This window comes from Pelophylax lessonae, assembly GCF_965119305.1.
Source record: "Pelophylax lessonae genome assembly, chromosome: 1".
NCBI classification, from domain to species: domain Eukaryota; kingdom Metazoa; phylum Chordata; class Amphibia; order Anura; family Ranidae; genus Pelophylax; species Pelophylax lessonae.
In genome coordinates, this window is record NC_138768.1 from 521,112,137 (window position 1) to 521,124,384 (window position 12,248).

Genomic DNA, 12,248 nt, shown 5'->3' on the forward strand with positions numbered 1-12,248 from the left:
ATACAAAGTCCGTCTATCATATAAGTTGCCTAAAATAATTCACAAGTCGTGCTGAGTGTTGCGCTAACAAGTCGCCCCTTATGAGGCGACTTTCTGGTCGCAGTTGTGTGAACCGGCTCGAAGACTGATGTTATTTCAAAAATAACATCTTTAAAGTCTTTAATTTTAACCAATTGTGAAAGAATTACAATGCAGTCCGTGAGACAAAATACAAATATTGATACATGAATTGCTGATAATGGGTGACGGCAGTGTTTTTGGACAACATAAATTATAAAAAGCCCTTCAACTCGACAATGCATGATTTTGGATAAAGATCTGACAGGGAAATTTGTGGCAGCTGGGCTCCTGCCATATGTGGCCTTTTAATTATAATTACAAAAAAGTGGCAAATTTTCACTGGTCCTTCATCCTACAAGTACAAAAGCACACCAGGCCTCAAAAAGGCCAACCCCTTGTGGCTGGTAAATGTTCTAAGTTTGAGAGACTGTAGGAATGGTATTGAGCTATTCCACACAACAAGGCACTGAAGTACCATTTGGAATTCTGCATGCATGCATCTCTTGGTATACAAATAGGCAAATAAGTTGATTTTATTGCATGTCTTTTCTGCTATAATTAGCCTGCATGTTCCTAATTTTTTTTTTTTTTTTTTAAGTTCTGCTTTACAGCTGTATCGATAGTTATATCTAGAGCCAATTCTTTTTGTTTTTCCTTGCTGTATCTGTTCCTCTGGAATTCCCTTTACTTCCTATATGCAGACAAAACATTGATATGAGATCAAATTAGGGGAAATTCCCTCTTGGATGTCATAAGCAGAAGTCTCTATTCCACTTCGTTACAACTTTAAATTTGACATTTTTTTCAACTTTTTAGCTGTGACAGTGGCTACCAGAACAAATGGAGACAGAGGGTTTAAACTCCCAACAATCAACACCCCTCTATCCAAAACAGGGGAGGAAATTGCTTTTAGATACTTTAAAGTGGAGGTTAAACATCCATCTTTTGCTTTTACTTATAGGTAGGCCTATAATGAGGCTTACCTATAGATAGTGTAAATATCTTCTAAACGTGTACCATTTAGGAGATGTATACATAACATGCAGCAAGTGACATGTGCTCTGAAGGAACGAATACCCATGATGTTCCTTCAGGGCGCCCTGGGCTATGAACGGCGGCTCCCAAGCACATGCCCGGGAGAGACGTCCTCGCGGCTCCGACCAGTCTGTAGCAAGACGAGTAAAGATGGGAGCCCCTACATCGCTGACTTCTTGGTGCGGGAGGACTTCCTGTTAAGGTAAGTTTAACATAATGTGCTAGTATGCTATGCATACTAGCACATTATGGCTTTACCTTGCAGGCTCCCAAAAAAAGGCCAGCAGTTTACAACCACTTTGAGCTTGGAAAATCCTCTTTTGCTGCCCTATGTACCTTAACTATCAATTCAGTAAATTACGAGAATCCCAGCTCCCTCGCATTCAAGCTGGAGACCCAGTGGCAAGATATTTTGGTTTAAAGAGAGGCCAGGTAGGTTTTGTGCAGTTTTTGTCAGGATGTTTGAATGATTAATCAAGTCAGCAATATCAACTGTTAAAGTAAATAATATGAAAATGTCTCCAGCCTTCCGGCTTGCTAATTAGCATAAAACAAATTAATCAAGTCAGCACGGCTTTTGATTCCGGAGTCACTTTACTCTGTGTAGAGATTTTTGGCAATAAAATTATCAATGGAGGTATGCACTAGGTAACGATAAGAGTAAGTCACTATATCGACTTGAAGACCAGCCCTTTTTCTGACACTTTTTGTTTAGAAGTAAAAATGTGTTTTTCCTCTCGTTCATTGACGGACGCAGTCCTCTGATGCATATCAGTAGTAGGGTTATACTGCCCCCTACAGGAGTAGGACACTAGGCAGAAAAACAGTTTGGCCCTACCTGAGGCTGGGAACACGTTTTCAGGCCACATGGGGGGTCTGGGGGTGCGCCGTTGGCGGCGCTTGGCTGGTCGGTTCTTCCAGGGCCTACCTGCTGAATGATGGGGGGGGGGGGTCCTGGTTTGCCACGCGGGGGCTGCGATTTTCTTGTAGCCTCATCTGCTACAATGATGGTGGTTATCTTGGCACACCCGTTTTCTCCCATTTTGCGGTGGATTCTCTGCTGGGAATGTAGGTGGGAGTGCCTGGAGGCGTTTTCCGGTGGGTGGAGCCCCTCCCTTCACCCTGGGCAGCTTCAATGCTCACTTCCTTTTGGAGAGCTGCTGCTGACACGTGCAGGCGTTCTGGGACCGGCTGCTGCCTTTTGGGGCACAGGGAGTTCTGGGGGTCTATCTCTCTGTTGAGGGGGGGGGGGGGGCTGTAGCGCAGTGGGACCGTTTTTTTTCTTTGAGGAAAAAAGTTTTTGCTGGTGGGTTCTTCTGGTGCAACATGGACCCTCATGGAGGCCTCAGGGCCTCCCCGATCTCAAATGTCCACCGATGCAATTTCGGCGGGTTCTGGAAGCATTTGTGTCCAGGGTGGAGTTGGCCTTTAGAGGGCGAGGTGCGAAACGACCCCCACCTACCCCTGCCTCGTCTGATGTCTCGGATTCTGAGTCCGACTCAGCCACCGCAGACATGGGTCTCCCGGCCGGGTCTGTTGCCTTGCACCCGGCCACCTCTGATAGTGAGGATATTTCTACCTCTACTGCTGTGCAAGATAAGGCGCTGGTGGATGCACTGGTTGTTTCTGGTTGGTGTTTTCTCTGACACTGCTTTGATACAAAACTGACATCCTATGCAGGAAGAGAGCGGGTATACCCCCAGGGACTGCCCATAGGCGTAGCCAGAATTTTTTTTCTGCCTAGTGTCCTACTCCTGTAGGGGGCAGTATAACCCTACTACTGATATGCATCAGAGGACTGCGTCCGTCAATGAACCTAAGAGAAAAGGATTTTTATGGCAAGTCAAAAATCCATTTTTTTTTTTTTTTTTGCGCAGTGGTTTTTCGAATGCAAATATATTTTTGGAAAAAAATACTTTCATGAATTCTAATGCACACAAACGTAATCGGTTTTTGGTAAAATATAAAAAGATGGTGTTAAGCCAAGCAAATAGATTGCGCATGCTCGTGGAATGCCAACAAATTCTGATGTTCATGGCAATACCTCCATGGGTGGTGTGATATTATTTATTTATTTTTTATTACTTTCTTTTAAAAAAAAAAAAATGATCACTTTTATTGCTGTTACAAGGAATGCAAACATCCCTTGTTACAGCAATAGGCAGTAATAGGTACTCCTTTATAGAGAAATCTCCTTTGCCCTAAAAGCATCTAATCACGCAAAGGTGTGTTCAGATGCTTTACCAATTTTAAAAATGGCGCCATTTACATCCGGGAAACCAGAAGTGATGACTCTTCCAGTTTCCTATACCACGGCGATCGGGGACCTCACAGTCCTCCACAATCTGGCGAAATCTCCAACTTCCATTCCAGGCTCACCAGCGGGAGGGGAGGCATCCCCTCCCACCGCCTGTAAAAGCAATCCTGTGGCTAATTAACTGCTCTGATAGTTTTTAATAAAACAATACCAAGTTGATGCCTATACCTGCAGGCATCACCCTGGTACAACCACCTAAAGCCAAATGATTTACATGTATGTGATTTGGCGTTAAGTGGTTGACATACCCAATTTTTGGGTAAAACCTAAAAGATGTTATGCCGAAATAAGATGCCAAGCAAGTCATACTTTAAAACTGCGTAAGCCTATGGAATGGTGCCAAAGTACATTGCTTTAAAAAATCTCCCTAGGCGGGGCTTGGAAAGCCTTTACAGCTTAGTCAAATAGGATGTCCTGGAGCTAGAACTTTTGATCAAGCACTGGCGTTCATGGCGATATAACGTTTGGTACTGTTTGCCGCCACTATTCTGTCAGCAGTGAACACAGGGCTTCTGTGTTCCTCCTATTTAGGAACACAGGTCCCTGTGTTCATTCCAGAAGTCCACCCCCCCACACAGTTAGCAAGCACCCCCTAGGGACACATTTAACCCTTCGATTGGCCCCTAATCAATTTACTCTTCTTGGGATTTTTTTTTACCAAAAATATGTAGCAGAATACAAATTGGCCTAAAATGATGAAGAAGAAAAATTTGATTTCTTTATTCATTGACGGACGCAGTCTCTGTTGTTCATAACAGTAGGGTTATACTGCCATCTACAGGAGTAGGACACTAGGCAGAAAGGTTCTGGCTACGCCTATGGGCAGTCCCAGGAGGTATACTCCCCCTCTTTGTTATAGGACGTCAGTTTTAATCTGCCTAGTCAGGACCTAGTTGCTTGCTGGGATCTGTGGTCCTGGCAAAAAAAAAATTCTAGTTCGTTTTTTTTTTTCCCCTCCGGATTTTTTTCCTGTGAGATCTAAAAGCAACTAAGCTGGATCTGGGCGACGGGCTAGATATATAGATCCAGTAGTCACCCCAGCCGGCCAGTGAGTGTGCGCAGACCCCAGCTCCGCGCTAGGTTGGCCGCGACATATTCGCACTAGACGGGGACTGGCCCTGTGAGTTAAATGTCTCGCCTAGGCCCGAGTTGCAGCGTTCCTATTGGCTGACAGCCCTCTCACCCCCACCTCGGTGGAGAGGGGTTCTGTCAGAAGATGGCACTCGCCTGTTCCAGGTATGGTGAGCAATTGTTCCTGCCTCTCCCCATGGCGGGTTTCGGGGTGGACGCGTGCCCCTTCCTAGGACGGTCGGACCCCCGGAATTCCCCTCTGTCCTGTCACGCACCCCTCCCCGGGGTGTCATGCTGATGCTAATGCGGGGGGGGTGCGCCACCGGCGACTGGTGATGCCCGCTGGTGCCGTTCCTTCAGAGCCCGTGCCGTGACCGTCGGCTCCCGCGTGCGTGGCGATCCCGGCAGATTGGTGACTGAACATGTCGCCCGTCAGAGGTAAGTGGGCGGCACGGCGGGGGCTCGTTCTAAGGTAAGTATTTCATAATGAGCTAGTATACGATGCATACTAGCTCATTATGGGTTTCTCTTTCAGGTTAAAAAAAAAATAAAAAAAATTTGGGTTTACAACAACCTCTTTAAGGGGGAAAACCCTCCGGTCCAGAAGTGGTTAAGGGAGTGCTGACTGTCACTTTAAAACGTCAAGGCAATTTTGCAGTATAACCCTGAAATATACGCACAATTGCCCATATTTTATCACTTTATACAGCCAGCAAATGACAAGTGTTGTGTGGTTTTTTTTTTTTTTTTTTTTTTATGTTCATGGCTTGTTTTTACGTCCTGAATGCATATACCACAGCTCCAGGAATTTTTGGGGATGCTAACTTTATAGTGCAGTTACTGAAAAGCCAGTCGAACGTACTTTCTGGGGCTTGTCGGAGTGATCTGATTATTTTCGAGTGGCAGCAAAGGGGTTGAAGCTGAACTCCACCCTTTTCTTCAGTCTTGCGCAGCTGTACTGCAATTACCATGATTTTATTGTAGACTGCGCATGAGAAGCAGCAGCAAGACGGATAAGGCCTGCCTTATAGCATTTAATTCTCTCCTCCCCAACCTTACTGTTGCTGGCCCATCACCCTCAATTACTGGATTTTAGTTCTTTCAGTCATGGAGTGTCTGCATCACATGTAGGTGTTGCCTAGGCTAGTGTGCATACAAATTCACTCTGCCCAGTAATGCCCACTGCTTGAGACTGATACCCACCCATCTAGGCAATTTAAACATAAAGGCTGGGGTTGAGGTGTGGGCAGATGTCATGCCCTCTTCCCCCTCTTCCTCAGCCAATCAGAGGAAGCCTTTCATTTATTCAGAAAATACAAGGTTTCCTGTGAAAGGCTGAAAAACCACTCAGCCTGACTCCATTTTGTTCCAGGAACAGAAAGGGAAGTCCCCGTCCAGCTGCCGCAACATAGCGTTAATGATACTTAGAGCTTTTATAGAGCACTCACGGAGTGCACCCGTTGAAGGAAATAGTTAGTTTGGACCAATATTCAAAGTTCAGTCAAACCTGGAGTTAGGCTTTAATGGCCTGTACACACGATTAGAAATACTGATTTTGAAGCGATCATACTATTTTCTGATGGTTAGCACACAGGATGAACGGTCATGATCAGCTCTCAAAAGCTAATTATTATCTCTAAGGACAAACGTGAAAATTTTTCTTTCATACGATTTTCATTTAATCAGAACAGTCTTCATCGGAAAATACAATACAAATGCATCACTTCCGAAGTTGTATTATCACACGAGAATTTTCATAACTTTAGTAACACCTATGTTTTCAATTCATCCAATCATCTCATTGTGTGTACCAGGTTAAGCAAGCTTCAGCACTGCTAGACGTTTGTTGTAAACCTTTAATTGCCTGACAACAGTTTAAAGTGATAGCCAGAATTTCTATTAAGTTTTTTTATGTTTAACATCTCCATACTGGAACTAAAGGGTGGGTGTGTAAATAGTGTGTGTAATAGGCTTCAACAAAGTTGTTTGAAGCTTTACCAATGCTTTGCTCTGTACATATGAAAAAAGCTTTATGGTGTACCTTTAGCACGTGGCAAGGAACAGTGCTTTCTACTTGAAATGCATTTCCATGCAGTAAAAGTTCACTGCAGGAAAAAGACAGGTTGTAAATAGACCAAAGGGTAAACTGAGCTATAAAATCTGGAAAATCTCATTGCTAATTGCTTTATTTGTAACCTAACTTCATATTTTGTGGCACTTAAATCCTGTTGCTTGGTTTTCCATAGGTGGTAAAGATTATTCGTCCTAGTGAGACTGCTGGTCGTTACATTACATACCGATTAGTCCAGTGAGGTGTGATTTCTGCCATGGGAAATTGAGAAACTTCGAGGAGAAGTGCATTATTTGAAGATGGAGGCAAACCAGAGCTAGTCAACAGAAGAGACTACAAGAACATGTACTCAGAATCTTGAAAAGTGTGAATCTTGAAAAGTGTGATTGACACTTAAATGACAGTGCTTCTATAAGTTGCTCAGTTAGCAGCAGGCCCCTCTATTTTTTTATATTGGGAAAAATAACTATTGCATACTCTGACGGAACAACAAAATTGGAGTGTAATTTTGTATTTAACATTATCTTTCTGTAAATGGGGCAGGTGACAAGTATTTAGCTTTTATAAAGTGGTTTTCATGCCTAGTACCCAATAAATGGAAAGAAAAATAAATGTGTGTTTGTGTTTTTATAGAAAAAGTGACTCTTTATTTAAAGCAAATACACATATCAGACACACAAGCTTCATAATTATATGCACAATCTCTTAAATGTCTCTGCATGACCCCTGATGCAGAGCTGAGATCTGTTCTCTTGTACCATTTATGGTGAGGTTACATGTTCATGTGGATTCTGTACACACATAGCTGAAAGCTGCTACTACTGAAAAGTGCCCTTTATGCATCAAGCCCAACTCCAGCCAAAAGGCTCTATTCTTCTCCATTATATCCAATGTTAATATGTTTTGGCCATTTAGACTTTAACGGGCCTCTGTTGCAATCAAAGTAGTTTAGTCCTTGACTCAAGCTGTGTAATTTTTTCTGTGACCGTGAAACGAATTCTAATGCACTAGGCCACTTCCCTGGAACTAGACTGGTGGTAGAGGTGAACGGGCTGCATCCAGCAGCCAAGTTACAGAGGTTGTTTGCTTTGTGACAGTCTTTTTAAAACCTGTAGCTAATTTTAAGTAAATGGATTGTAAAACACATGGGAGGTTTCAGTACCCTATACAAACTGAGGATAGCGTCCAGATGAAGAGCTCAGTGCGGATCTTCCTTGTAGCAAACGGATAATGGGAAGTGTACGCTGGCAATGCAAAGGGGTCCTCCTAACTTGAGCGGTTAATAGCACATTGTTAGACTGATTTGTGTTGCTTCCTGCTAGATCTTGACTTTTAGCATTGTCTTCTTCTGACTCAGACTGTACATCTGTTCCAATGTAGGGGATGTCATCTGTGCCGGTTTCAATGGCTTCTTTTGAAAGCGGACCACAAGTGGCCATAGTTTCCCATTGCCTGGGCAGTTCTTCACCTCCATCTGATTCAGTGTCCGAATCCACAGATCCAACTGACACTAAAAAAAAAAAATATAGGTCATTAATTAAAGTCTGCACTGATAAAATTGAGTTTGCCATTGCTGACATTCTGCAAGTGCAACATGCTTGGCTTTCTGGCACACAGGTAGGCAGAGCAAGTGAAGTCACAACTTCAGGCCTTACTTTGTTTGGAGTCAGCAACTGAGAAGGTATTAAAGTTCAACATCCAGTATTAAACCAGGCAACTAGCATATAAAGTCAGAAGCAATGGCAGTCTCATGTACAGGTTTCCTTCAAAGCTTAAAGCCCAACTCTGAGCAAAAATGTTTTTGGGCTGTACCCACACTGCAAATATTAAAGCGGAGTTCCGGCCACAAAATCGACAATCGATTTTGTGGCCATCCGCTTCCGATTTGTCACCTGAAAAAGAAATGGATAGTTAAGATTTTTTTTTTTTTTTTTACTTATTGTAGAAAAATATACTCACCTTTCTTCCACTTCCTCCCTCGGCCCGCACCCTCACTTCTGATTTGCAATGATTCCTGGGAGCTGAACGTCATCGCTCCCAGGAATCAATGCCCCGACACCGGCCCCACTCGTCACTTCCAGTGCGGCGCCGCATTCCCTGCTAAACAGCTTCTGAGCATGCCCAGAAGCTGTGGAGGAATGCGGCGCCGCACCGGAAGTGACGAGCGGTACAGGCGCATTCTGGGAGAAGAGGACGCAGAAGAGGATGTTCTCAAAGGGAGGTTGTTGTAGCACCAACAAAACCAAATTAAGATCCCATGGAGGCAAAGGAGCTCTCCTCGGGGGAGCCAAATGCCACACCCCCTGAATGAAGGTGCGGACCAAGGAATGCGACGCCAAAGGTCGCTGAAAAGGAAGTACGTTGAGTCTTGAAGGAGGGCCCCCTCCACGTGCGGGGGGACTTACCCTTAGTGACCTGGGGCAACAGAGTACTCTTACCTCCTGTGAGCCCCTTGATCAACTCGTCCAGAGTTTCCCCAAAAAGACGACCCCCCCCCGCATAGGGAATATCAGATACCGTCTTCTTGGACGCGTGGTCAGCCGACCAGCTCTTCAACCAGGTAATGCGGCCGATCGCGATCCCCCCACCGCCGACAACCTGGTGACCAAAGGAGCCTCGTCCAAGGCCGCGTCGCACAGATACTTCCTAGTTTGGATGAGCTGATCCACCAAGTCAAGGGAGGTCGGAGAAGCCGACTCCGCCATCAGGGTGCTGCGAAGCCCCTTGCCCCACACCGTGAGCGCCTGAGAGGCCATCACCGAGGCAAAAACAGGTTTCAACAGGAACCTGCCATCATATAAATGTGACGGGCGAGTGCCTCCACACGCCTATCTGCCGGATCCTTGAAAACTGGGGAATCCTCTACCGGCATCAAAGTGGACTTGTGCAGCCTGGACACAGTGTGATCCACTTTTAGGGATACCGTCCAACGTTTTTCTACCACCTCCACGAAAGGATAGTGGTTGGAAAAACGCTTAGGCATCACCAACGTGTGCTTAATGTGCCGCCACTGGTCATTCACAATGCCGTGAAATTCCTCAGGGCAGGTAAAAGCCTGACCAGACTTCTGGGGTCTGCTGAACCCGAAGGCAGACCGCTTGCATGACTGAGATGGCACATCGTCAAAAATGAGAGCTTCTTTAATGGCGCTAATGAGGGATCCATCTTAGCGCGTTCCCGCGCTACTGAGGGGGAATATTCCCGATCAGAAGCAGGGGACTGGGACCCCTCAGGGGGGCCCTCGTCCGTGGCAACCAATTCTGGCTCAGAGTCAGAGGACTGGGAGGGCATAGGCCATTTTTTGGAGGAGTGTTCCGACATTAGCAGATTCACCTGGGACACCAAAGTCTCAAGAGCAGCAGATATGGAGGCCATGGAGGAGGATTCAGGTGTACCCGAAGCCCCCACCAGCTCTGCGGGAATTTATTGTCCTGGGACTCCATTTTTGCCTTTAAATTAAAAAGGGACGCTGGCCCTTTAAATCGGCAGTTCCCGTGGACCCCCCCCCCCCGCAATTTGCACTAACTGAAAGAGCCCCTTGAGGAAACACACTAGCCACAAGTAAAATTCGATTTGGTTGAAAAATGGCAGAGAAATAAGCAAAAATCCCCCAGCCTGTCAGTACTTGCCCACCATGCGTCCTGCACAGAAGAGTGAGAAGGAGGAAGTGACCTCACAGCGCTAGAGGCCAGCCCTCGAGCCCAGAGAAAAGGTGCCTATTGAAAGTCAATGACAAAAGTCACAGGGAAAATGGCTGCTTGCCCTTACTAGGCATGTTGCCCACATCCAAGATGGCGCCCGACCGAGAGCCCATGCAGAATTCCACATGGCTGCTGTCCTCACACAGAGCTGAGATTCTGCACACCAGAAAACATGGCGGCCGCCCCAACAGGCGGAAAAATAAGTGTTTTAACACAGTCTGGCTAACAGCAGGGACCCCAGGGAGACCCATACAGCGCCCCCAGTGGGAGCAGGGGGAAGGGAGAAAACCACCAACCCGGCCAGAAGGGGGACCCTACAGAGACCACCAGCCCTACTATCCCCTGAGCGTGGGCCCCAAACGTCCCCAGGGACAAGGGGGTATCAGTGCTCGCCATCCAGGAAGCGGGCACCGCTCAGATACGGGATACCTCCTACCCTAAGTGGGGGTGCCATCAGCCATGGAGGAACGCTGGCAACACGCGGGCGATCTGGGTTGAGACATCCTCAGCAAAGACGCAGCTCTGCAGGCTCGTCCCCATATGGAGGGGCACTGTTGTTGCGAGGCCTGGGCGTACCAGTAACCTGCGACGCTCGTTGGCAGGCTGGGACTCCATAAGGATCTATGATACCCAGTCCGAGGCCCAGCTCTGCAGTCACTTGTAGTCCTCCAGGAAAGGAATCCCTGACTAACTAGTGATAGTGAGAGAAAATAAAAATCTATTGTGTAAAGAAAAAACACAAATTCAGAAAAAAAACAAAGAAAAAAACCGAGACCTAGGTCTACTCCTGACGCTAGGCAGCATAAAACTGAGGTAAGATCGAGATTGGGTCTAGGAAAATGGCTGAGGGATGGCCCTCTAGTGGCGTGCCGAGGTATAAAAAAGTTTTTTTTGTATTAACCTGATAATGAATTATGTGCATAGCCTGCTCCTGCAGAATGCGCCATTACCCATTAGTGAAGGCGAATACCATTGGGCGGCGACTGTCAGAGGACGTAAGAGAAATTTGTTATTTATTAACTCAATACAGGTTAAGCATTTATATTTAGTAGGATTTTTTTGAAATTTGCTCTGTTTATATCTGCTAAAAATTAATTTAGACAATTTTTAGCGGATATATATAGTTTTGATAAACATTTGCGCAATATCGCAAGGTATTAAAAGCAGTAGCACCTTTTTATTCTACAGGTCATGTGCTTTCAGAAAATATATGGTTTTGGGGGTCTTAAACTCTGAAAGCTGTAAGTAAAAACAATGAAAACCTCTAGATTTTTCGAGAAATTTGAATATTTCCATTGCGTATGTTCGATTTTCACCATTTCGCAAAAAGGCCAATCTAAAATTTACATTTTTTTTTTTTTTTTTTTTTTTTATTAACTCAATACAGGTTAGCTTTTATATTTTGCAGGATATTTGTAAAATATGCTGTGTTTTTATCTAATAATGATTTTGGTGTATTTTTAGCAAAAATATTGATTTGATAAACATTTGCCCAAATATCAATGTGCTCTAGAAATCAGTAGCACCTTATTTCTATTCTACTGGTCATGTGCTTTCAGAAAATATATGGTTTGGGGGGCTCTTTAACAAACTCTGAAAGCTATAAGGAAAAAATAAAAAAAAGCAGAGGAAAATTTGCAAAAATGGCCTGGCCAGCTAAAGCTCCGTACACACGTACCGATTGTCGGCCGAACGATCGGCCGTCTTTTGTCCGGTGCTGTTTTGTTGGTTGAAAAGTGCTCAAGACTGCACACGAATTTTGTCGGCCAACAACAACCAACTGCAGAAGTGATGTCATGTTCTGGTCTACTTTTCGTGTGTTTTTTCCTCACTGAGCATGCCGTCTTGATCATCACATTTTTGTCGGCCGAAATCTGTACTGACTGACGAACAATCGGCCGCTCTTTGTTGGCCAACAAAAATTTTAAAGCCTGCACACCGGATTTTGTTCGGCCGAAAAGTCGCAGTCGGTTGTCGGAAGCATCATACTAAC

General features: G+C 45.2%; 2 protein-coding genes across 3 annotated transcripts in view; one reads left to right on the top strand and one right to left on the bottom strand.

Moving 5' to 3' along the window:
- The window catches only part of POLR2E (RNA polymerase II, I and III subunit E), a 39,384-nt gene extending 32,554 nt beyond the window's left edge, over positions 1-6,830 (top strand). The window contains exons 6-7 of the mRNA XM_082264756.1: positions 1,449-1,527; positions 6,730-6,830. Coding sequence (XP_082120882.1) covers positions 1,449-1,527; positions 6,730-6,795 — 145 coding nt within the window. The 3' untranslated portion in view covers positions 6,796-6,830. The remainder of the gene's footprint in view (positions 1-1,448; positions 1,528-6,729) is intronic.
- A 731-nt stretch (positions 6,831-7,561) lies between these two features.
- ARHGAP45 (Rho GTPase activating protein 45) overlaps positions 7,562-12,248 on the bottom strand; it is a 179,253-nt gene continuing 174,566 nt past the window's right edge. For both annotated transcript variants that reach the window (XM_082264696.1, XM_082264695.1), the window contains one exon: positions 7,562-8,064. In XM_082264696.1, coding sequence (XP_082120822.1) covers positions 7,718-8,064 — 347 coding nt within the window. In that variant the 3' untranslated portion in view covers positions 7,562-7,717. The remainder of the gene's footprint in view (positions 8,065-12,248) is intronic.